Source organism: Neltuma alba, unplaced genomic scaffold (assembly GCF_004799145.2).
Source record: "Neltuma alba isolate B1F8T4 unplaced genomic scaffold, ASM479914v2 tig00010087_pilon, whole genome shotgun sequence".
Classification (NCBI taxonomy): Eukaryota; Viridiplantae; Streptophyta; class Magnoliopsida; order Fabales; family Fabaceae; genus Neltuma; species Neltuma alba.
In genome coordinates, this window is record NW_021635044.1 from 1,299,198 (window position 1) to 1,325,318 (window position 26,121).

Here is a 26,121-nt window from a genome sequence, read left to right on the forward strand (position 1 = left end):
CACTTAAACTCACTTGCACACACTAGAATCTAGCTTGTATAGTTGTGTCTTAGCAAGTGTAAAAACCAAAAATCCTTTCCCCTTTTTTAACAACCAGTTTAGTCCACATTAAGAGAGGGAAGAGACAGATTTTAAACCATAAAAATGAAAGAAAACAAAGTAAGAACACCTCTAGAACCAAGATCTAACCTTGAAACCTTGCTTGGATGATCAAAAGTGCTTGCTTTCTTCTTGTTTCCTCTCAAACTCTCTCTTTTTCTCTATTTTTCTCCCTTGGACGAAATGTGGGTCTAAAAATGGGGAGAGAAGAGCTGATTAATGGCTCAAAATATCTCAACCACCCTCTTTAATGATAATCCAAGCGTCATTACCCTACTAAGTCTTGATTCTTCTTTCCTAATTAACATAATTCCAAATGAAATTAATTATTAAATTCAAAATCCTCTCCATTTATGGAATGACACTTGGCTAATTCAAATCTTCTTCTTCAAGAGCTTGACACATGGCTCAATAGGATCCCTTGGATTTGCAAGACACCAATCTTGCTTTATCGGTATACTTTAGGCTCTGAGTTCAACTTCTTTTCTATAATTACAGTAGCTTAGCCTCTGTAATTATTTTTTGTCAGATCCTTAATTTAATCTCCTCATTTTTATCTTTCTAAATTGCCTTCTTTGTCTCAAAATTAAGTTCCTAATAATTAAATATAAAGGAAAATTAATTTCCTTCCCTTTAGGGATTTTTCCACTTTTCACATTTATTTGGAAAAATCTTGGGCACTTGAGGGTCTTCATTTAATTCTATAATTTCTTATAATTCCTTGGGATCCCATAGGAATTTTCTTGGAATTTTATTTCCCCTAAAAATATTTATTTGGAATTTTCCAAATAAAATCCCTTAATTAGCCTAAATCACCCTTAAATTCTCTCATAATTTCTCTAAGGGTAATTTGGTCATAAAACCAACTTTATAATTTCATATAACTCTCAAAAGATATTATCCTCATTTTCCCTTAATTTTCCAAGGCTCGAAATATTTTTCCTTATTTACATTTGACCAATTGTCCTTAATTAGTCAATTTTCTATAATTGGCTTGGAAAATTACTGTAATTATTTTCCACCAAAATCTTTTGACTTTTCCTTATCATTTTTAATCCTCAATAATTTGAGAATATTTCTTATCTTTAATTAACATAATACTGGATGTGACAGTCCACATCTAAATCAAGCATGGATCACAATATTTTATGCGCACGCAGCCCAACAAGCAGTCAGCACTGTTCATAGAACAGTGAAAATAGAGGGGAGCTAACAGCTTCATCAACCGTGAAACAATTTTTGACTTAATATATAGATAGAAGAATTATATCTATTTTTCCATTTTTTGAGTACCTAACTATTTCGCCAGATTTTAACTTTATTTGCTTTTTGAGTATTAACCATTTTGCAAGATTTAAGAGATTAAATTTTAAATTCATGTGCTTTCACAAGATTTTAACTTTATTTGCTTTGGTTTTTAAGAGATTAAATTTTAAATTTGTTAAGAGGTGTGTGGGTTGCGTAAGTGTTGTAGGCCTAAGTTAGCTCCGTTGGGCCCTGTGGTCTATAAATAGGAGTGATAGAGTCCGTTACAAGTAGTCTTTTGTAATCAATGGCCGAGTGGCCCCTTTGATCAATAATATTGTGCAGTATTCAGGTTATCTGGTCCTTTACATGGTACCAGAGCAGGTTCGTATGGGCTTAGAAGTGAGAAGCCCAGTTCCTGGAGACATTCTGGTTGGTCCACACAACACCAGTGTTCACGACGACGTCATCGTATGATTTCAGTCTCTCAACTCATTCGCTGCATCAGTCGTAGCCCTAGTCGCGACTTGTTAGAGTAGTCATCGTCGTGTTAAGTGATCGTCAGCCATCATTCTCGCAATTTCTGCCTCAAGATTGTTGTCTTCATCAACACCTGTACCGCCACAGAGTTTTTGATCGATAAAAGAATCCTTCTTGTGCTCCTGATTTCTTCTTTTTCATCTTTCTTCATCTCGAACAACCACCCGCTGTCGGCCATTATTTTTGGTAAATCATTATGGGTTTAAAGAAGATGATACAACGGAAAACACACAGATGCTTGTTGACTTTACTCATCCCCTATATCTTCACCCTTCGGACACTCAATCGGTGACCTTAGTATCTCAAGTGTTACGGGGAGCCGATAATTATGAAGTTTGGAGCTATTTGATTACACTTACTCTCCTTGCCAAGAATAAGATGGGTTTCATCGACGGAACGTGCACCCGAGATAATCAAAATACAAATCTAAGGGATCTCTGGGACCCATGCAATGCTATTATGTTATCTTGGCTCATCAATTCAGTGGACAAGCAGATAGCCACCAGTATAGTCTTCTCCAACAGTGCACAATTGGTGTAGTTGGACTTGAAGGAACGCTTCCATAAGGCCGACAGTATGCGTATTTTTGCCTTACACAAGAAGATCAATTCCATGGTCTAAGGTGCTGCAAGTGTGTCTGAATATTATACCCAACTTAAGGATCTTTGGGATGAGTATGATGCCATTATGCCTCTGCCTACATGTAACTGCAATACCACCCAAGACTACTCCAAGACAGTCCAGCAACAATGATTGTTTCAATTTCTGACTGGACTGAATGATAACTTCCATCAGGCTCAAACTCAGCTCCTTCTTCGATCACCACTTCCCACAGTTAACCAAGCCTATTCCTTGATATGTCAGGATGAGTCCCAACAATATATTTCCACCCATACCAGTAACTCCTCCCTTGACAACGACACAATGGCAGCTCGTGGTAGAAGACAAGGCAGGGGCAAAGGATGAGGAAGAGGCAGGTCCTCTGAAGAGTGCTCCTACTGTCATCGAAAAGGCCACAAACAGGAAAATTGCTATGAATTGATCGGTTTTCCCACAAACCTTCACACTAGACGGCCTCAGAATCCTACTGCTAATCATCTTACCACCACCTCATCTCTACCTTCTCCTCCGTCAAGTCAGATGCCCATCACTCAAGACCAATATGATCAGATATTGAAGCTTTTGTGAAATGAGCCAGATGACATAGCTGTCAGAGCAACTGACTATTTTGAGGAGACGGTTTCAGGTATTGTTCTTGCTGTCCCCAGGTCATTCTGTGAATCTAATTGGATCCTTGACTCTGGGGTGACGTGTCATGTTGTGAATATTCTGAGCATGTTTCATACGGTTGATAGGTATTCAGGTCCTGTTAGAGTAATTAAGATCCCTAATGGTGATAGGATGTTGATCACTCATGTAGGCACTGTCAAAATACTTGATTCTGTAGTCCTAAAGGATGTTTATTATGTTGTTGGCTGCTGTTATAACCTCATTTCTATTTCTAAATTGATAGCCAATAAGGAGTTTATAGCTTCCTTTTACTCTGATTATTGTACACTACAGGACATATCAACTGGGAAAACAAGGAGGATTGGTAGCCTTTATGGTTGTCTCTATATCATTGAGAAAGTTAACAAGATAAATAGTGTGATGTATGTCTCTACTAAACAAGTCATTTGGCATAATAGATTAGGTCATGTTCCTATCAATAAACTTAGATATCTAGATGCAATTCAAAACAGATATTCCTATTGTCACTGATGAGAAATGTATTGTTTGCTCTCGTGCTAAACAAACCAAGTTACCTTTCCCTTCTAGTACTTCTAAGACCCACAGCAGTTTTGAATTAATTCATGTAGATGTTTGGGGACCTTATAAGGTTCCCAGTTATAGAGGCCATAGATATTTTCTCACTGTTGTTGATGACTTCTCTCGTTGTACTTGGACTTTCCTTATGATAAATAAAAATGAAGTAGTTTACCATTTGAAGAATTTCTTGATTTATTTTGCTACTCAATTTTCCTCTGTTGTTAAGAAGGTTAGAACTGACAATGGTTTGGAGTTTGTTAATGCTGAATTGAAATCTCATCTCACTAGCAAAGGGATAGTACATGAGACTTCATGTCCTTATACACCACAACAAAATGGGGTAGTTGAAAGAAAACATCGTCATCTCTTAGAGGTTGCTAGGAGTCTTATTTTTCAGTCTCATGTTCCACTAAAATTCTGGGGGGAAGCTATACGGACGGCCACTTTCTTGATTAATAAGACTCCTTCCTCAGTTTTAGCCAACAAAACACCCTATGAAATTCTGTACCACCATCAACCTGATTTATTTGCCTTAAGAGTCTTCGATTGTCTTGCATTTGCCAGAATTTTGAATAATCATGATAAATTTCAGCATCGTTCTGAACCTTGTGTCTTTATTGGCTACCCACCTAGTCAAAAGGGTTGCTTATTATATAACCTTTAGTCCAAAACTGTCCAGGTTAGTAGAGATTTTCTCTTTGAAGAATCTAGGTTTCCTTTTCGAGATGCAATGGGTCTCAATCAAGGGGGAGACAATGACACTCAAGTGATTGATCCCTTTAGTAACACACATCACAGTTTTGATGCTGAACCAATATCTCCACTATTAGTTAGGTCTAGTAATCCTAATGACCATCCAGAATCATTCAATGATACTACAGACCCAATAGTTATAGAAGCCCATCCATCACTAAATAGACCAACCTGTGAGAAAAGGAAACCTAGTTGGATGAGAGACTATGTGTGTCATGTAGACACAACTTTTAAATCAGTGGTGGGCTATGCTTGTGTTATGGATACAGACCATATGTTGATGACAAAGGTAAAACCAGTAAAGTATCCAATGCAATCATACTTATCTCATTCAAATATATGAAAAGAATATAAGTATGTTTTATCTAGTCTTGACAGTGTTACAGAACCATATAGCTATGAGCAAGCCGCCAAGGATCCTAGGTGGATTGATGCAATGAAAGCTGAAATAAAGGCCTTGGAAGACAACGGTACATGGGAAATTGTGGATCTACCCAGAGGAAAGAGACCCATTGGGTGCAAATGGGTCTATAAGGTAAAATACAATTCCAATAGTGAGATAGATAGGTTTAAGGTGTAACATCCAAACTTTTGGGCCTAAAAGTACCAAAAATAGCCTGAATTGGATAGGTTACTAGACTCTTTTTATGCAGAAGTCCCAAAGATGAGAAAGGAAGGCAAAGCAGTTTCAGGGACTAAACTGCAAAGTGACAGCACACAACCCAAATCCTTTAGTGACGCATCGGTGTAAAGAACATACGGTACTCCAGGGATCGGAAGTGTAAGCACTGGAGCTGTAGTCAACTTAGTCTTCAGCTCTTAGAACGCTGATTCACATTTCTCCGTCCAAACAAACAGTTGATCCTTCTTGGTTAACTTAATCAATGGCATTGCAATCTGAGAAAAGCCTTGGATGAATCTCCGATAGTAGCCAGCTAATCCCACAAAACTCCGCACCTCAGTTACCGATCTAGGGACTTCCCACTTAAGTACTACGTCCACCTTGTTGGGATCCACTGCTACTCCCTGAGCTGACACCACATGACCCAAGAACTTCACTTCTTTTAGCCAAAACTCACACTTTGACAGCTTAGCATACAACTGGTGATCCCTCAAAATCCTTAGTGCGATGTGAAGATGCTCTCGATGTTCTTCCTCACTTCTAGAATAAATTAGAATGTCATCGATGAACACTACCACAAATCTGTCCAAATAAGGTTGGAAGATCCGATTCATATAGTTCATAAAGACCGTTGGAGCATTTGTTAGTCCAAAAGGCATCACCAAAAACTCATAGTGTCCATAACGAGTTCGAAAGGCCGTTTTTGAAATGTCCTCTACTCGTACCACTACTACAAAATGAAAAATACTCGACGGTTATTTTGGATCATATTTGACGGTTAAAAACCGTCAACTATACTGGCGTCATATATTTCCACAGCAAATATTTGACGGTTATTAACCGTCAAATATTTAAATCATACTTGACGGTTACTAGAGAAAAACCGCCAATTATTTTGATTATACTTGACGGTTCCAAAAACCGTCAAGTATTCTGTAATACTTGACGGTTCCATAGAGTGACCGTCAAGTATTATAAACATACTTGACGGTTATTTTTGAAAAACCGTCAAGTATTATTTAATACTTGACGGTTTTAAAAGTAACCGTCAAGTATGTTATAATACTTGACGGTTTTAACTAATAACCGTCAAGTATTATTTGTTTTTATTTTTAAAATTTGTTCTCCTTTGCCAGCAACCCCCTGCAATTTTGAAACCGATAACAAACGCTCATTCAACAGAATCATGCAGGCCAGCATTCAAACTAATTCAGCCATATACATATATGTTAATGAACCGAAAATAATTTACATTATCATATATATACATGAACCAATGAAAACCAACTGTGATTTATTAAAATTCTGGCAAGTACAAAAAGGTGAACCAATTCCAAAATTAGCCAATTGCCAAAGTTGTGCAATGCCTAAAACTAACCAACAGCCAAAAATAAACCAAAACCAAAATTATATTGAAACCAAAGCTAGCTGTACGTACATACACTATCTTAATGTACACTTCCCTATCTATGTTGTGCCCACTGACAGAATAAGGCCATCGCCAACTCCTCAATGATTTCTTCCATCTAAGCAGATGAATACACTGTGCAATATGTGTCAGCAAAGTACTGTATGCAACCACAAATTATGACTTAAGTTAGATAGAAATGTAAAGCTACAGTAAGTACAATAATTCTTAAATATATAAATTGAACCTTAACAAATGCATATTACCTGCGTGGGAATTGAGTCAGCATTGTGCAGAATTATCTCCTTCATAAATTTCATCACGCAATATCCACAATGGGAGCTCTTGTTGGGCTGACGTGGGCACTGTAAAGAATGGAAAAGGAAATAATATTAGTCAATCATATAAATAAACCATATTTAGTAGAATAGTAAATCATGGTAGTGAATACCTTCACTTTCTTCCACGGGAAGGTATCGTCAAATTGGCCGTTTTTTACCGGGGGGCAGGGTAAGGCCTGATTTGTGCGGTATAGCCACAAAGCCCTGAGAAGACAATAAAATTGAATATTAATGATTGTCAAAAATTTGATTGAAGTAAGAAATTAAATTAAATTTAAATAATAGAGATAAATATTACTTGTTGAACAATGAAACCATAAATGGTCGATTGGTTGGATCCCCATGAAGAGAATCAAGATACCAAATCCCCGGCTTTGTGGGATTGACCACAATCAGCATCCAGTGTCCCCTAAGTATAAGAAAGACAATTAGAACTATTACAAATTATTTTGAAAATGAAAGAATTTAGGAAAGTTTACCCTTGACAATAAGGCGCCAAAAACAAAGTCTGAGCCCCCGGTGTTGCCCTAGAAATGAAGATATCTAACAAGTCTCTGGATAAGTCTTTCTTCATATTAGGTCCGTGGCCAGCAAAAGTGTGGGGGCTGATAATCTTGAACTTGTCATCAAGGCCACCAGGGGCTATGAAGTTCTTGAAAAGATATCTAAATCAACAAACGAAGATATCAATAGAATAAATGTTCAAGTACTTAAGTATTTAGTTAAGGTTTTAACAAATACCTGATATAAAAGTTACAGGCATTTGTGCTGGCCATTCCATGCGTCAGAATCTCTTTCAATACTTCATTTGTGACATAATCTGACGAGGGTCGACCGTATACCTCTGGCTCAAACTCTAGGGGAATCATGAAATCCTCGCCATGTTCTAATCTGGCCCCAATTGCATATTCCTCAAGACATATTCGGAATCTTGATGATACCACTTGAACGGGCTCAGAGGGCTGCTTCTGTGGTGATGATAATGAGTGATCACCCAATAGGCTCTTCTTCCCCTTAGACTGACAAACAGACTGTTAGTAATTAAAATAGAGTTTATTTTAAATCAGCTGAATTTGTAGACCTATACATATATACCTTTGAAGGATGTCCTAATGTAAGAAGACGGCCAGGCCAAGCGACAAAGCTACCCACTGCTTGAGCCACTGTCTCTGCATCTGGGGTGGGAATCGGGAGGGCATAATTCGCATCAATAGCAGTGTTCAACTGCACCCTCACATGATCAGCAGGGAGAGGAACATTATGAATTATACTCTCCCCCGGTAAATTGAACATGCGGCCCGTTGCAACAGTGTGATGTTTAGGGCTATCCGCCATACACTGAACGTCCGCTTCACCCTGATTTGTTTAACATAGAGACAAGTTAGCTAGATATATAAATTATTGAATGTAATTATATAAACACAAGTATTATACCTCAGGTAGCAAGGGGAATGTGCAGCTGTCTTTGCCACTTGGGCTGAGATTCGGAGCCGGCTGTGGTGCTTGATTCTTGATCAACTGCTCGATTAGGAGCGCTTGCACTTTAACCTGCTCCTTTAACCAGCGTGTTTCTTCCTTCAGCTCCATGAACTCAGCAGAGGAAGGCGTGCACGATGAAGAGGGCTTTTGTCGGTACCCAAAGTAATCTCTCTTGGTGACTCCATAACCGACACCCCTAAGAAGACCAGGATGGTCAGGAGTCCCCAATGCCCTCCTCAATATATCCTGGTCATTTGCAGAATATGCCCCCTGCGAAACTTCCTGGGACAAACTCTCCTGTGCAACAAACATTGATATAGTTATTCATACTTAAAGATATTTGACAATAACGTGAAGATTATTTAATTTAGAATAATACTCACCATCCTATCCACGACCTCCTTAACGCGAGGATTATCAATTTGGCCATCTTTATTTTGCCTGGCCAGTGCCCACAGCATCTGACGTGATACAGTGACATCTGATCCCTCCTGCTGAGTCACCTCTTGCTCAAGGCCCGCATAACCCAAGCGGCCCTTTTGGTAGGAATACTCATTCTTCTTTACTCTTTCCTTATTTTGGGAACTTAATTCCTGTAAAAACAAAGTAGATTCACAATCAAACAATATATAGATTAAACAAAATGGACTATTTAATATCAAAAAGAGCGAGGATTATTACTTGAAATTGCCTATCACGACGTGACGTCACAAAAGCAGCCCAATCCTCTGGTTTGACCAAGTCCCGTATCAAGCTAGGAACCTGGGACTCGTCGGCTGTGGAAGGATCCTTCAAGTACTTGTGTGTGACAAAATATCGGAAAGAGCGTAGTGCCCTCCCAGCCTTCCCCTCCACAAACCTCTTCCTGCTCTCATCTATATCAAATGCAGACTGCAAAACATATAAAACAACACATTAGTGTCACGCAGCTTGTAAGAAAACGAAATTTGAGTTATAATATATTACCGATACATCTGTCCAAATAGTGTCTCGCACTGAACGATCAACCCTCCTCCAATGCTGCGCTGTAATGGGCACGGTGCTTCGTGCCACTGCCCCAATATAGCTGATAAATTTATTTGACCGTACAGCTTGTCCTTTCTTATTCCACTGTACGGCAAATTTCTTTCCTTCTGTTTGAGCTTTCACGACCTCTTGCATGACACAAAGGCCCCTCTGTATGCGTGCTGCCTCCTCTTGCAACTATCTCTCCTGCTCAGAGGCATCTCTCGGCTGAGATGGGTTATCAGTGCTAGATCCGCTATCGTCTGCCATCTGCAATGAAATTGAAGTAAACAAAATGAATCAGAATCCATTAAATGAAAATAAAGTCATTAATGACGAAATTTATTTGAACAAAATTAAAACAAATAAAAGAATCAAAGAAAATAATGAGAGAATTTACATGCATGTTTAAGAAGATCTTTTTCTTTTTCTACTCTTATGTTTTTGCATGTTCTTCTTGGTTTGAATTGTTTTGATCTTCTTACGAAACACTTTCCCCCTCTTTGAAATCCATATTCCGTCGTTGTGATCATGCCTGACATACATGGATTGATCTTCATTTAAATGAGAATCAAGTGAGGCCCCTTGAAATGGATCATCTTCAATTGCATTGTCTTCATACCCTGTCTCTTCAATATCCATTTTATTAGTCAACAAAACAATAGACCATCCTTTGGCAGCCGGGTCAGGGACATAAAACACTTGCGTAGCCTGAGAAGCCAAAATGAATGGCTCTTCCTTGTATCCTTCTTTATTCAAATTCAATTGTATAAACCCTAAGTCATCAATCCTCAATGCATTATTATTATCCACCCATTTGCAACCAAATACCGGAACTCTGAATTCAATGTAATCCAACTCCCAAATATCCTCAATCACTCCAAAGTATGACATACGTGCATAGATAGGATTTTTATCTTTGGCACTCAATATATGCATGGTACTAGCTACAAGAGTTACGCCACTATTTTGCTGTTTACTCCGATCATCTTGTTGTTTAGTATAGAAAGTGAACCCATTCATAAGGTAGCTTGTGAAAGAAATCACATGTTTGCTCGGTCCATCTGCCAACAACTTTAATTTCTTCGAAACAGAATTAGGATCATTATTATACTTGCCATGCACATGCTCTCTCAACCATGCTGTAAATTGTTTATTGTGTGTTTTGGTGTACCAACTTTCAAGTTTATTGGGATTATCCCTCTTTAGCTCATCAATATGCTCATGCACATAGTCCTCAATCTCTTCGGAGTTGTGCAATACATATAGATGTGCCTGCTCCCACTGTTGGTTTGAAATAGTTACGACTTTCTTTCCCATAATCCCTTCTCCATCTGTCCTTCCCTCATGACGAGACATTGGAACCCCAATATCACTTGCATTTTTTAAGTAATGGGTACAAAATTCAGTAGCCTCTTCACAAATATATCGTTCTACAATACAACCTTCTGGCCGACTTCGATTTTTCACATACCCTTTCAATATTTTCATGTAACGCTCAACTGGGTACATCTATCTTAAATACACTGGGCCACACAATTGGACCTCTCTAACTAAGTGGATGGTTACATGGACCATGATGTCAAAAAAATCCAGAGGAAAATACATTTCAAGTTCACATAACGTAACTATGATTCGGGTTTGCAATCTTGGCAATTTACTAGGATTAATCACTTTGCTGCAAAGAGACTTAAAGAAGAAACATAACTTTGTGATCGTAACTCGTACCTTATCAGGTAAAATAGCCCGTATTGCCACTGGAATAAAGTTTTCCATTAAGACATGACAGTCATGAGATTTTAAACCTTTTAACTTCATATCCTTCATTGACACAAGGTTACTAATGTTAGAAGAGTAACCTTCCGGCACTTTTACTGAAGCAAGAAACTCACAAAAACTACTTTTCTCTTTTCTAGAAAGGGTGTGAGCTGCCGGACGAAGAAATGTACGAGTTCCCTTATCCTCTGGTGCCAATTCCTCCCTTATCCCCATTTCAACCATGTCTAGCCTGGCATTTATGCCATCTTTAGTCTTCCCGGGAATATGGAGTAATGTGCCAAACAGACTTTCACATACGTTTTTCTCAATATGCATAGCATCAAGAAAATGTCTCACATTCAGGGTTATCCAATACGGCAGTATAAAGAAAATAGACCTCTTCTTCCACCCACTTGTCCAACATGCTTCGCAAAGGTTTTCCAAATTCACAATCTATATCTTTCACCTTTTGAAATACATCCTCCCCAATCAACGTTGTTGGTGCCTTACCTTCTTCTGAATTCCCATTAAAATATTTTTTGAATCGCCGGTAAGGATGATCACGATGCAACCATCTACGATGTCCCATGTATGAATTTTTCATTCCATGCTTCAACCTTATGGAATCTGTGCTCTCTTCACAAATGGGACAACCAAGTTGTCCTTTAATGCTATACCCTGAGAGATTACCATACGCAGGAAAGTCGTTAATTGTGCCAAATAACATAGCTCTCAACTTGAATTTTTCTTCCTTATATGCATCATATACATCAACTCTATTCTCCCACAATACTTTCAAGTCTTCAATTAATGGAGCTAGATATATATCTATGTCATTTCCCGGTTGCTTTGGCCCAGATATTATCATAGACATCATTGAATACTTGCGTTTCATGCATAGCCATGGAGGAAGGTTATATATAAACAAAATCACTGGCCATGTGCTATGGGTGCTGCTTTGCATCCCATAAGGGTTCATCCCGTCGGTGGCTAATGCAAGGCGTAGATTTCTATCTTCTTCCCCGAATTCAGGATACTCAATATCAAACTTCTTCCATTCTGGAGAATCAGCAGGATGGCGAAGCATGCCATCTTTAACCCTTTCATCTGCATGCCACCTTAAATTTTTCGCATCTTCTACATTACTATACAAGCATCTGAATCTTGGCACTATGGGAAAATACCATAATGCCTTCTTCGGGCTCTTCCCATTCTCTTGGTAGCGTGATGCATTACACTTAGGACACTCAGTTAGTGACTTATACTCCTTCCTAAACAAAATGCAATCATTGGGGCAAGCATGTATCTTCTCATAGCTGAGGCCGACAGAGCGCAACACTTGCTTTGCATCATACGTTTTACTTGGAAGCTCATTTTCTTTCGATAGCATTTGTTTAACAAGCAACAGCAGTTCTGTGAAGCCTGTGTCGCTCCACCCATTTCTTGCTTTCAAATTATACAGTTTCAACACTGCAGACAATTTTGTGAAATCAGTACAACCTTCATATAGAGGTGTCTCAGCATCACACTTCAATCTATCAAACATTTCAGGACAATCGTCAAGTTCCCGTTCAATCGCATCTGTCATCTCCTCAAGACGATCAGCTTCACATGTACTCATGTCAAGATTAGATGATCCACAGCTTTCACTATGCCCTCGACTACTATTACTCACATCTCTTGTCTCTCCGTGCTTTGTCCAACACTTGTAACTTTGATCAATTCCATTGATAATTAAGTGGCTCTCACAATCGGATAGCGAAACCCACTTCAAAAGGCAACATTTAAGACAGGGGCAAATAATCCTGTTGCGATCATCGGCGTGCTCAATCGCAAACTTAATAAAATCTTCCACCCCATCCCAATATTCTTTTGATAGACGATTGGCGGACATCCATTCTTTGCCCATGGTCCCCGACTAAGATGAATCATTTAGAGGAAAATGTGATCAGTGACTCAAAGATATTATGAGAATTAAACAAAAATAGAAAGTCAACACATGAGTCACTATTGATCACATTTATCCCTCTTTAATTCTACTTGCTAACAACTAGTAGTTGTTAACAACTAGTAATTCAACAAAAATTTACTTTCATTTCAGTTTGAAAAATATTCTACTACTACTAATGTGCTATTCCATTTGAAAAAAAATCGACAGCATAACGGCTTATAACTTAGAATTCCCCAGGCTTTACGGCAGAAAACCAAACCAGCACATAGTCAATTTCAATTACAAAAACAAAAATTGAAACATTAGCATTGCATTCCCCAGACTTTATCGCGAAAACAAAAAACTAAAACACCCTAAACCCAAACTGATCAAAATGCGAAACACCCATTTAGAATCAAGAACAGAAAAGAAAACCCATTCGGCCAAATAGCAAACCCATTTTCCGTGTGTGCATGGTGAACGGTCCTAGCATTATCCTATCATTCCCTTTCCACTACAATCATTTCTCAAAGGAAGAACTAAAGGAAATAAGGGGCGCGAGTGAAGCATTACCAACCTGGAGCCGAAATGACAATCTGGAGAATGCACGACAACGACAAAGCAGGAGGATGCCGCAACGATAATGGAGGACACCGAGAGGGACGATGATGGAGACGAGCAAGGACGGGCAAAAAGAGCAAAAGGGAACGGCCGAAACAGAGGTGGGTATGGCAGCTTGGAGAGTCCGAAGTGGAAGGGGGCGCAATCGGGACAATGCACGCACAATGACAAAGCAGGAGGATGCCGCACCGATAATGGAGGACACCGAGAGGGACGATGATGGAGGACGAGCAAGGACGGGCAAAAAAACCAAAAGGGAATGACCGAAACAGAGGTGGGTACGGCGGCTTGGAGAGTCCGAAGCGGAGGGGGCGCTAGAAATTTTGAACTGAAGAGACTGAACAGGGGAAAGGGATGGGTTTTTAAGCATAATACTTGACGGTTTCTATTAATAACCGTCAAGTATTTTCAAATAATATTTGACGGTTTTAAATCAAAACCGTCAAGTATTACTAAACTTGACGGTTTTGATTTAAAACCGTCAAGTTTACCTTTAATATACTTGACGGTTATTTTATAACCGTCAAGTAAAGAAACTGTCAAATATTTTTCTACTAAAATTGATGGTTTCTAAAGAAACCGTCAAGTTTTCTTTCGGGGGGATTATATTTGACGGTTTTTATGATAACCGTCAAATATTTAGCGTCAAGTATTCTCCAATTTGTAGTAGTGTACCCTCAACTGATAGTATCTTGACCTCAGATCAATCTTAGAGAAAACTGATGCTCCGACTAATTGGTCCAATAAGTCATCAATTCTAGGCAACGGGTACTTGTTCTTGATTGTGACCTTGTTTAATTGTTGATAGTCGATACACATCCTCAAGCTACCATCTTTCTTCCTCACAAACAAAACCGGCAATCCCCACGGTGACACACTTGGTCGGATAAGTCCCTTTTCTAACAATTCTTCTAGCTGCTTTTTCAACTCGACCAATTCTGAAGGAGACATTCTATAGGGAGCCTTTGAGATTGGGGTGGTTCCCGAAACTAATTCTATGGAGAAATCCACTTCCCGCTCTGGAGGTAGTCCTGTAACCTCGTCTGCCAACACTTCTGGATAGTCCCTCACCACAGCTATCTGTTCAATTCTGCTTGCCTCATCCTCACTAATTGAGAAGAAGACAATGAAGGCTTGGCACCCCTTTCTCACCGCCTTCTCTACTTGAGCAGCTGACAACAAAACTGGACCACCTAACATTTTAGCACATAAGGCACCTACCAGAATCGTCACCAACCTCCTTTTACAATCAAGAATTGCTCCACTGGCCATCAACCAATTCATGCCAATAATCACGTCGATACCTTTCAGAGGTAGACAAAACAAATCTATTGTAGAATCTCAATTCTCAAACTGAAGTGCAAGCTCTAGACACGCTCTTCCAGTTACGACAGTGACTCCAGAAGGAGTAGACACTCTTAAATCATAAGGTAGCTCAACCACAGGCAAGCTCAACTTCTGAGCACAGTCCACAGAAATAAAGGAGTGCATAGCACCCGAGTCAAATAAAGCAGAAATAACATGCCCCTCAAGTAGAATGTTACCTCGAATCAAGTTTGGAGATGCAGAAGCCTCCTCATTTGTCATCGCATAGACACATCCCGGAACAGTAGAACGACCAGCTTGAGGTGTCGGCTGACTCTCTGGACAGTTTCTGGCAATATGTCCCCACCGGTGGCATCGAAAGCACTCCCAGCATTGCCCCGCATGCCTCCCCCGCATCTGGGGCACGGTCCAGTAACACTCAGGGTGGTCACTGACGAATCTCGACGGGAGCCCTGTCCCTCGCCAGTTTGATTGTTTGGATTCTGGTGCCTTTGCATAAAGCCCCTCTGAGCATTCGACCTCTGATTATGCCCTTGATTCCTGTTTCTCCTTGAGCTACTCGAGCTCCCAGAGCTGTATTGATTTCTTTTCCCCATTCCTCTTATAGGACCAGGATAACGGGTTGCTCTAGCTTGGTTCTCAGCCCTCCTTGCCTCCACCACCTCTCTTGTCCTTCTAGCCGTGACCCGCAGCTTCACACACATCTCCTCAAAGGTATTGACCTCTAACAGGGCCAATTGCTGTTTCAACTCTGGCCTTGCACGGTTCATCAACTATTGAGCTAGCCAGAACGAATGATCTTCTGTCTGTCTGGGCACATACTTTGCCAGATCAATAAACCTCGTGATAAACTGATCCTCATGCATCTCTCCCTGCTTCAAGGAGTAGAACAGGAATTGCTTTTCCATTCACAACTCCTTCGAAAAGAAATGATCATAGAACATTCGCTTGAAGGTATCCCAATCCAGCTGAGATATATCAGAAGGTCTTGCACTATCTCACCAATGCCTTGCTTGCTCCACAAGATAAGTGACCGTCACTTGTACCTTGAGCGGGGAAAGACAAGGAATGGCAGTAAAGATTGTCTCTATCCGCTCAATCCACTTCTCTGCATCTGACGGTTCCAAGCTTCCCTTGAACTGTGGAGGATCATGACGATGCACCTCTCTCCACACCTTAGTGATGTCATTCAGTAGCGGAGGGTAAATCACTCCCTCTGAAGTATCTCCTCCCTAGCTAACTGCTCGATACTCCTCCCTCTGAGGTAAGTCTCTAGCTTGAACACCACCTCTAAACCCCCTTTCTCCTTCTCCTTGTGCCTCCATAGTCATCTCGTTCTCTCGGTCCTCTTGATTGACCGACTCTTGATGCTTCCTCGTGAAGTCTTCTTCAAACTTTCTCAACCTTTCACCTACCACCGCCGTCATCATCTCCCTCATTTGTCTCAGAAAGGCCTCATTCTCTTGAGGCGGTCCATTACCAACTGGATCTGTCTGACGTGTCTGTACCATCCTTCCTCTCCCCAACTAAGGATGGAAACCCTCATTAGTAAAGAAAAGAAAGGAAACACAAAACAAACAGGGAAGGTATGTATGAAGTATGTATATTGCCACTAGGAAAAGAAACAATTTCAAAGAAACGAACTGGCTCTGAGTACCAATTTGTAAAACTCTTAACCTCAAAACATTATAAACTCGTCATAAAATTACTACTATGGTAGAAAAGGAAAGCTGTTAAAATGAACTACCATAGTAGAAAGAAATTTCATAACTTTAGAAATTAACATTCAAACTCAGGTCAAACCCAAACTCCGTTGCATGCAACTAAAATCATTCATTCACATCCACTAGGCCTCGGAGTCTCCGGCCCGGGTAACAAAAGACATCTACATCAGCTCATTTAAGACGTTTCCAATGAAATAAATCAAAGTTTTATAAGACACTAGGAATGGCCTCCGGCCAACCAAAATAAGGAGATAACAATTCCTCCAAGTTACAATAAGACCAACAATTGAAATATTTCAAACGGGCTCCAAACGTGGCAATATACTACTAGCCATACATAAACAAAAGCTAGAAGCCTAAAGCTAACCAAGCTCAAGCCTTTGCGTCTCTTCCCGAAGGCACACGCCTAGAACCCTCACCTGAAAACATTGTAAACCATGGGGTGAGACAAAGTCCCAGTAACCAACCTTTCCAATTCAAGGTACTACTAAATAGGTGCTCGTGAGGTGTCAAGTGGGGCAGTTCACAAGTAATATTATAAATGATAGCCACAACAAGTAATGCAAGCGCAATGATGCAATCCCATCAACTATATTCCTTACTTTGGGAGATTTTCAAGAGCCGAAGCCGGCCTATCTCTCGCTATGGGGGACGTAAGGAGCTATAAAAGGCCTGTCCCTCATTCCGGGGGAACGTAGGGAGCCAAAAGGCCTATCCCTCACTTTGGGGGACGTAAAGAGCCAACCATCATGCATTAATGGAGGCCTTACCACGTGGTAGTAACAATCAAAACTCTCACCAATTCCCAATTCATACATCATGTTCAAACCATAATCAAAGAGTAAATAATCCTTTCACAATTAACTTCTTTCAGTGGCCTATCTTTCACAAGTTACAAATTCAATCAATATCAATTTAAAGCCCACAAGACGGTTTTCTTTTTCAATATACGACATACACTTTGAACACATTTGTTATCCGGAGCACAAAACATAAATTCACCCACAATACAACAAAAGCATGTACAAAGGATTGGAAAGTGGTTACCTCTCACCTGAGCAAGGAATAACAAACCAATAAGACGGCCCCATGCACCAACAAGGCTCACAACCGGTCTACACAAGCACACAAACACACAACCACCATGTATTAGCTTTCAACTAATAATGTGGCCAAAACAACACTTGGGGACACAAAATTCCTAACTCCAACTAAAACTCTACCCAACTAACGAGGGTATAACCATCAAAGCACACTCCAAAGTTATAAAAAATCCATTAAAACCTTAATTCCTCTCCGAGTATCAATTTAGGATTCAAACCTCAAGGACCCACTATAGGAATTCAACACCCAAACATCCCATTTGAACAATTGAAGTCCTAACAACATTCTAAACCGATTAAACATCCAATTTAACCCTCCTTAACATAACCCAATTCACAAAACTCAAAATCAACCTCCACATTATCATCCTCAATCACAAACCTCCTATTTCCATAACCCTAATTTCAAAAACTCAAAGTTCTTCAAATCCAAGAGAACTACACCGATTAAATACTTAGACTAACCCAAAGCAATCAATTAAACTCAAAACAATCAGTCAAAAACCTCAATTTCATATCAACCTAGAAAACTCTAGGGTTTCACCATGAATCCTCAGAAATTCCAAGAAAGAAAGTAGATTAGAAGTTAAAATCACTTACTTGAGGTAATGGATCATTAGAAATGTCTTTCCCAAGCCACAAAACCGAAACCCTAGCAGAGCTTCTCTCTCCTCCTTCAGATTTTCTAATTTTCGCACATCTGACCCCTCCAGCGACTATATAGATTCGACACCTTTCGCCGCGGCGAACCCAGAACTTCGACGTGGCGAACTAATCCCGAGAGGGATTACTCGCTTGAAAACTTGACTTCGCCACGATGAACTCCAATCTTCACCACGGCAAAAGCTTCCCGAGAGGAAACTCTCGCTCACCCAGAAAACATTCGCCGCGGCGAGGCCTTCCCGAGAGGGAAACCTCGCTCACCTGAACAGCTTCGCTGCAGCGTCCCCATGACTTCGCCGTGGCCAAACCTTCCTAAAAGACAAACACCCTCGGAACTCCCGGTTGGCCGGGGCGAAATAAAACTTCGCCGCGGCGAACATACCCTGAGAGGGGTTTGTTCACCTATTCCTCCAACATGCCTCAAATCCAATCCAAACACTAAGATCAACATTAATTCACTAATCTATCCTCAAAATCAATCAAAAAGAGGCTATTAAAACCCGATAAAACTCAGGATGTTACAGAAGAGGCCCAGACTGAGGAAAGAGCAGGAAAAAAATGAACCAAAAGCCCAGAACTTTTTAGCCCAAAACACAGAATCAAACAAAACCATCTTTTTTAAAAAAAAAAGCCCAAATCTTGGACCAAAGTCGTTCGGCCCATTACCTGAATAAGTGAAACGGTGCATTTCAGTCTAGGCCGAAACGACGCCGTTTCGAACCAGCAACAGAGACTCATCCTGTGTGGATGAAACGACGTCGTTTTGGCACAAGCCAAAACGCACCGTTTCAGCCTTCTTCCTAGCGAGGCGGGTTGACCTACCCGACCCGCCTCACGCCACGACTTGGTTCGACGGTCCTTCACAACTGCCAGAAACTACCATTTTTTTCGGCTGCTCTGGTCTATTTCCAACAGCAAAGGGGCTATTTTCTGACTTTTTGGGCACGATTTTCACACAATAATGCCCAGAAAATAATATGGCAACCATTCAAACATATTTCAGATGAAACAGGGATCCTAAATGCAAATAAAAATTCGAATTTTGAAGCAAAAATCGACGTTTTCGACCACGTAATGCTTAAAAACAACACCAAACATACATTCAAATAGTAACAATAGGTAAAAGAACCAAAATTGAATCAAAATTTATGCTTTCAGGCAAGAAAATCAGTGTTCGGTTTGGCCTGTTCAAGTTTCAAAAGATGTGTTTTTGAAAACAACAAACGGGAAGAGATAGTCATCGGAGAGCTTAAATAAAATTCTCCTCTCATTATTCTAATCCAAAATATGCATGTATCAAAAGCAAGAACCAATACAGTATGAAGATAAATGATGGTGCAGATAAGTATCTCTAATCATCCCATATGGAATCGATAAAAAATATGATAAATTCTTTTATTCCATATGGAGTCAGATCATCCCAGATAAAAACAAACCACATTAAATTGAACAAAGTAGGCATAGTAGAACCTAACCTGGCTTTGATACCATATGTAAGACAGATTCAAAATAACATATATAAAATATATTCAATCCAAATAATACAAAATGAATCCTCTTATAAAACATACAGCGGAGGACTTTAAGATTATAGTTACCTCTCACCATAGTTATTGCTTAATTAATCTGAGAGCTGCAAGATAGATAAGAGTCAGAAGGAAATTGATTCAGGTCTCTTTTGACTAACAGATAGGCACAGTGATGGTAACCGGGTTCAGCCGTCACCAGTCAAGGAACCTCAAGGAGAAGATAGGGTTAACTGTTTCTGAATGTATCGCTCTGTTTTTTTCTTTCAGCCATCAAAACCTAATAATTAAATTCTCACCATCAGAGAAATATAATCCTGACTAAAAATAAAAACCCTACTAGGCTTGGGCCCTTTTTCTGACCACAGACCACACTCAGGATATTTTATTAATTCCTAATTAAATACCTAAATAATTTATAATAATACTAAAATATCTCACAGTACTTTATTATCTTAGAGAACTTAGATCAATAGTTACAACGCTAAAATATTGGGAAAATGGCAATTAGGTCCCACTCAAGGGAATTAAATGCAAAAAGGTCCATTGAAATCATAAAATTATTTTAAAGTCCCAAGGGACCTTTTTACAATGAATTTTATTTGTTTAATTACCAAATTACCCTTCTTTTTTTTTTAAAAAAACTTTGTATTGACAACTGAAAGAACAGTGGTTGACAACTCAGGGTGCAAGGATTGACAGCTATCGCGGCTGGTTTGACAACACACTTTCTCAGCATATCACACCATAAGTTGTCAAACCAGCCGCGATAGCTGTCAATCCTTGCACCCTGAGTTGTCAACCACTGCTCTTTCAGTTGTCAATACAAAGTTTAAAAAAAAAAGAAGGGTAATTTGGTAATTAAACAAATAAAATTTATTGCAAAAGGGTCCCTTGAGACTTCAGAATAATTTCATGATTTCAAGGGACCTTTTTGCATTTAATTCCCTTGAGTGGGACCTAATTGCAATTTTCCCTAAAATATTTCCTCTGACCTTTTCGCTTTTTTTGTTGTTGTTTTTGTCCCCTTTTTTTTTTTTTTTTTTGCGTACCTTGTGCGGAATGTGAACCACTTGACTTTTTATCCGGTGACAGTATCCATTTTTCTTATTAAAAAATATGTTTGTAAATTTAATAAAAATCTGTAAACTTGTTTTCCAATTAATAAAAAAAATATATTTTTTCATATATTTTGGACTATACAAACTAGCTCCTTAATCCTCTTTCCCTTCTTATTTAAATCAAACGCAAAAGGCAAAGCAAAATCTTCATATTCAGTACAAAATGAAGCAAAATTAAAAAAAGTTGTGTCGGTGACTCCGTGTTACTGTTAATAATTTGCCTTCTGTACATAAAAAAAGAAAAAAGAAAAAATGAATGGGAAGGAAAAGACAAAATGGTGAAAGAGGGGGAAAAAAATTCAATTCAACTAATCTGAATCAGAACCAGAGTTAAAGCGAGAAATTGTTGGTTTTGGTTGAGCTAAACAGGCATCCAACGCTATTTCCAACTTATTTACAACGTCTGTCATTGTGGGCCTTTCCCGTCCTTCAAATCTCACACAATCCGCAGCCAAATATCCCACAAACGCCACTGCCTCGATCTCATACGGTGTTGGTGGAGGCAACCTCCGATCCAAAACCCTATGAATCTCATCCTGCTCAATATACGGCACCACAAAATCCACCACATTCCTAGGCGTGCCATTCTCGTTCCTGTGTATAGCTTTATACCCACAAAGCAATTCTAGCAAAACCACACCAAAACTGTACACATCGCTCTTTGTGGTTAAGTGTTGCAGCCTGTAGTACTCTGGATCCATGTACCCTACTGTGCCTGCGGCTAGAAGAGAAAGGTGTGACTCTTCGTCTTCTGGGCCCATTAGGGAGAGTCCAAAATCTGATACTTTGGCTGTCCATTTGGAGTCTAATAGTATGTTTGCTGATTTGATATCACGATGAATGATTGGTGGAATTGCATATTTGTGTAGGTATTCTATTCCTCTGGCTGCGTCTAGAGCTACTTTGATGCGTCCTGACCATGACATGAGAGGAGAATTTGGATTTGAAGTTGAAGTGTGGAGTTTGTGAAGATGGTCGGTTAGGCTGCCATTAGTCATAAAATCGTAGACTAGGATTCTCTCATTGTTGTCCTCGAAGAAACCTAGTAATCTCACCAGGTTCTTATGGTTAAGTCTTGATAAAGATTCGAGTTCGTTGACAAAAGCATCGTCTTTGTCTTCTTGACGCCTGGAGCCTCCTATGATTTTGTCTGACGGGGAGGTGGGTGAGATCTCAGCTCTTTTGATGGCCACTTCTTTACCATCTTTGAGTGTGGCATGGTAGACTGAACCAAAACTGCCCGTTCCTATTTTTTGATCTTCTGAGAAATTGTTGGTTGCTTCTAATAGTATTTGCCAGGAAAATTCCTCCAAATGGCCTCCATTTCCCATGCTAATCATGTGGCTCAATCTCTTCTCTAAAGTTGGTTGGATTGCTGGTTGATCTTCTGGCTCATCCAACCGGCCAGAGTCGTGCACACGCCTGCATCCTCGGCCTTTGCAATACCTGTAGACAAAGAATGCCAACACTAGCATCAAAGAAACGGAGCCAACACAGCCAACCACTAGAAATGCCACCATTTTGCTGCTCCAATTACTTTGTCTTGACTGTGAAGAAGCACTCGGCGGCAGCGGCGGCTGGGATTCCAGTAGTTGGTTGTCACAAAAACTGCAAATAGATCGACCAAGATCACAAAACTGTGCAGAACCTGGCAATGGTCCACATGAACAGTCAGTTCTACAAGGACCAGGTAGGACTTCATCAAACACCTTATGAGCAGTCCCGTTCATGCCCAAATTATCATTTCCCCAACAATGCAAAGAATAATCATTAGACATAACACCACAGAAAACACTTCCTTTAGCTGTGATTGCTTCAAAAGATGTGTTTCTGAAGCTCTCTGGCGTGCTGAAACCATCCGTCCCCCAACAATCAACTGTTCTGTTCACAGCCCTCAAAGCGCAACTCCGATTATCTCCCAAAGCCAAAGAGATGAATCTCCCTTGAGGCGTCATTGCGGCTTTTGGTACGTCACCCCAACAGTGCAAACTTCCATTATTGGACGAGATAGCACAGGCATATCTCGTCCCTGCAGCAATCACAGAGTAATTCCCTTTGGGTTCATCTCCAATTATGCTCTTATTTCCCCGGCAATTAATATTCCCAGATGTTTCCGATAACCCACAGACGAAATTCTCTCCCACAGATATACTCGAGAAGCCTTTCACATTACGTGTGTTGAACCCAGGCCATTGCCAGCAGTTAAGGCCATTGTTGGAGCTTGAAAGGCCACAGATTTGGGAGTTTCCTGCTTCCAAATTTTGAATCATAGGTCCATGGTAAATGCGCTTGGGGGCAACATTTGTCTCATTGGTAGAGAATCTCCAGCAAAACATGACAGAAGAAGAAGAAGAAGAAGAACCCATCTGAGGCCTCAATGCACAGACAAACCCATTCCCTCCTGCAATCTCAGAGAAGGAAATGTTGGGGTTCACTTGAATTTTAATGCCAGTGGGAAAACTGGTACAGTTGAGGAATGATTTTTGTCCTTGGAGCCGATTGGTACTCTGCAAGGCACAGATTAATGTGTGGCTGGAATTTCCAGAAATGGAAACACTACTTGAAAGTGAATTGATGGCGAGAAAAGAAGAAACGAAGTACAAGAGAATTAATAACAGGCGGCGGCAGAAACTGGGGTTAAGAATCGAAGCCATTGAAATGACCACCTGATAACACTTTCACCATGATGAAGAAGAAGAAGAAACTGGTATTTGGGTGAAGAGCAAATGCCAAGAGATTCATATGAAAAAGCCAAGGAAAGAAAACGCGGTTTGTTAGAATAGTAGTGACGACCATAGACTAATTCCATTTGAAGGGTTCCACATGTTCTAAAAAGTTAGTGAGAGCGTGTTGAGTCAGACAAAAGTCCTGGTCCACGTTCTCGCTAAAAATCCTCAAATAGGATGCTTCCTGGGCTCTGTTTTTTTTTTTTAATGGGGACAAGTACAACAGCAAACCATGGTCTTTAAAAATATTGGCACAGTAGTCGCAAGGAGTATAAAGAATTAGTGTTTTCAACCAACATTTTCGTTTAATAATCAACATGGCCCCTGAGAATTTATATAATATTATTGCCCTTTTTTTTATGAATAATGTTGTAGAAGTGCAGAATCATATGTTTTAATTTTAAGAATCCACAGTTTATTTCGATTTTAATTTTATTGGTATATCTCTTAGAGAAAGATATAATATAACAAATATGTCTTAGTTGAAAAATATTTATTGGCTTAATGAAGGATACTGAGATAACAAACACACACATGTATATATAAACAAGTTAAACAAATAATATTTAATTAATAAAATGTTCACATAAATTTTTTATATATATATAAATTAAGCAATCTGGCCTAAAATTTTTTCCTTATTTTATTCATAAAAATTTTGTCAAAATTTATAATATTTCTTGTTTCTTTTAACTTATTTTTTTATATTTTGAAAAACTCATATTTGTAGTATTGCATACTATTGGATAAGTTGAAAGAGTGTTTTTGGACAATACTAGATCAAATGACAATAATAACAACAGAAATAACTAACGATTTTGGGAGTTAAAAACATAACAATATTATTATTTATTTGTTTGGTAGGAATAATAAGGTTATTAGGTTATCATAAAAAGTTAATTTTAATACAAAGTGTTTTGAGTTAAACAAGTTAATACTAGTATCTAAAAAAGAGAAGAAATATTATAAAAGCATATAATGAATAGAAAAGAAACTTAATAAAATGAAAATATCAAATTGAGATTTAACGTAAAAAGCAAATAACTAAACAATAAATTTGTTGTCTAACCTATGAGATCGTAATTTTGAATTCTGCAGTTGATGTGAAAACCTTAATAATAGGTGATTTGCAAATATTTTTATAATTGCTCTCTCAGTTTGGAGTTATGTTTTGGCTTAGGTGAGCCCCCGAAACTTAACCCATACTATCAAAAAAAAAAAAAAAAGACTTTAAGTGATGACTTTTAATGGCGACAATAAAAAGTCATCGCTAAAAGTAAGACTTTCAGTGGTGACGAAAAAAGACTTTCAGCAGCAACACTAAAAGGTTGCCGCTGAAAGTCCACTTTCTATGGCGACTTTTTTTGTTGCCGCTGAAAGTATTCAGCGGAAACTTTTTAGTGTCCCCGCTGAATGTCCAACTTTCAGCGGCGACTTTATAACGTCACTACTGAAAATATAATCTAATAATATATATTTTGTTTTATAATAATAAAAAAAAACAATCCAGCTCAGCGGCAAGAAGATTGGACACGAAAGGAGGTGGTCATGAGTTCGAATCTTGAATAAGACACATTTAAGGGGAAAATATTTGGGCGATAACATGGCAAGGAGGGCTGACATGGCATGAGAGTGGTGATATGGCAACGACATGGAGGTGCCTGACAATGACGTGGCATTCGGTAGGTGATGACGTGGCAACCGGTAGCGATGAGGTGGAGGTGGCCAGTCATTGGCAGTGATGATATGGCATCATTAAAGCCAATTTTTCTTAAGCATTACTTTCAGCAGCAACAAAAAAGCCACTGCTAAAAGTCACTTTTGGCAGCGACAATAAGGTCGCTGCTGAAAGTGTCTTTCAGTGGCAATCTTTGTTATCACCGTTGAAAGTTTTCAACCACAGTCGCTACGGCAATGACTTTTCAGCGGCGACAAGTTGCCATTGAAAACTTTCAGCGATGACTTTTATACAAAAAAATTCCACTTTTTTGTAGTGCCATCTAATTTTTTTAAAAAACATTTTGTTATTCATAAATTTATGAAATATTTGTGACAATTTCTCAATTGAAATGGTATAATAAACTAGGCTGGAGAGTGGGAGTTAACAAGAGCATTAGAAACGAGTCATACATACGTCATCAAGACTGAGTTATATTGTTTGAAAGAATATTCAAAATTGAATTAATTTTTGTGTGGTTCAAATGTTAAACAAATGCGAGTTTGTTTGGTACTTGGGATCCTCCTTGATATTGATGTTGACCTGTAAAGTTTTCCATCAAGCACACCAATAATGTAGATTTTCACTTCATCTTACCCATCATT

At 39.2% G+C, this 26,121-nt stretch overlaps 3 protein-coding genes and 1 long non-coding RNA gene across 4 annotated transcripts; all 4 read right to left on the reverse strand.

The window, feature by feature from the left end:
• Positions 1-5,265: 5,265 nt before the first annotated feature.
• On the reverse strand, positions 5,266-5,682 carry LOC114754147 (uncharacterized mitochondrial protein AtMg00860-like). Its single transcript, XM_028942907.1, has one exon. The coding sequence runs from the start codon at positions 5,680-5,682 to the stop codon at positions 5,266-5,268; it is 417 nt and encodes a 138-aa protein (XP_028798740.1).
• Positions 5,683-7,292: 1,610 nt separating this feature from the next.
• Positions 7,293-8,608, reverse strand: LOC114754149 (uncharacterized). Its single transcript, XM_028942908.1, has 4 exons — positions 8,252-8,608; positions 7,913-8,173; positions 7,559-7,836; positions 7,293-7,482 (listed from the first exon to the last, which is right to left on the reverse strand). The coding sequence occupies exons 1-4, from the start codon at positions 8,606-8,608 to the stop codon at positions 7,293-7,295; spliced, it is 1,086 nt and encodes a 361-aa protein (XP_028798741.1).
• Positions 8,609-8,845: 237 nt separating this feature from the next.
• LOC114754160 (uncharacterized) lies at positions 8,846-9,418 on the reverse strand. The gene is made up of 3 exons (XR_003741120.1): positions 9,263-9,418; positions 8,978-9,187; positions 8,846-8,889 (listed from the first exon to the last, which is right to left on the reverse strand). It is a non-coding gene; the product is annotated as an uncharacterized LOC114754160 (long non-coding RNA).
• An 11,850-nt stretch (positions 9,419-21,268) lies between these two features.
• On the reverse strand, positions 21,269-24,123 carry LOC114754159 (serine/threonine-protein kinase-like protein CCR4). Its single transcript, XM_028942926.1, has one exon. It carries the CDS (start codon positions 23,725-23,727, stop codon positions 21,382-21,384), a length of 2,346 nt encoding a protein of 781 aa, XP_028798759.1. The 5' UTR covers positions 23,728-24,123; the 3' UTR covers positions 21,269-21,381.
• Between the last annotated feature and the right edge of the window lie 1,998 nt (positions 24,124-26,121).

Bases quoted from the DNA above. Each gene is read 5' to 3' on its own strand.
- LOC114754147 (XM_028942907.1), bottom strand. From the start codon at position 5,682: ATGAATCGGATCTTCCAACCTTATTTGGACAGATTTGTGGTAGTGTTC.
- LOC114754149 (XM_028942908.1), bottom strand. From the start codon at position 8,608: ATGTTTGTTGCACAGGAGAGTTTGTCCCAGGAAGTTTCGCAGGGGGCA. The intron at 8,174-8,251 runs GTATAATACTTG...TAAACAAATCAG, and splicing joins CATTCCCCTTGCTACCTGAG to GGTGAAGCGGACGTTCAGTG. The intron at 7,483-7,558 runs GTATTTGTTAAA...TTGTTGATTTAG, and splicing joins GCCTGTAACTTTTATATCAG to ATATCTTTTCAAGAACTTCA.
- LOC114754159 (XM_028942926.1), bottom strand. From the start codon at position 23,727: ATGGCTTCGATTCTTAACCCCAGTTTCTGCCGCCGCCTGTTATTAATT.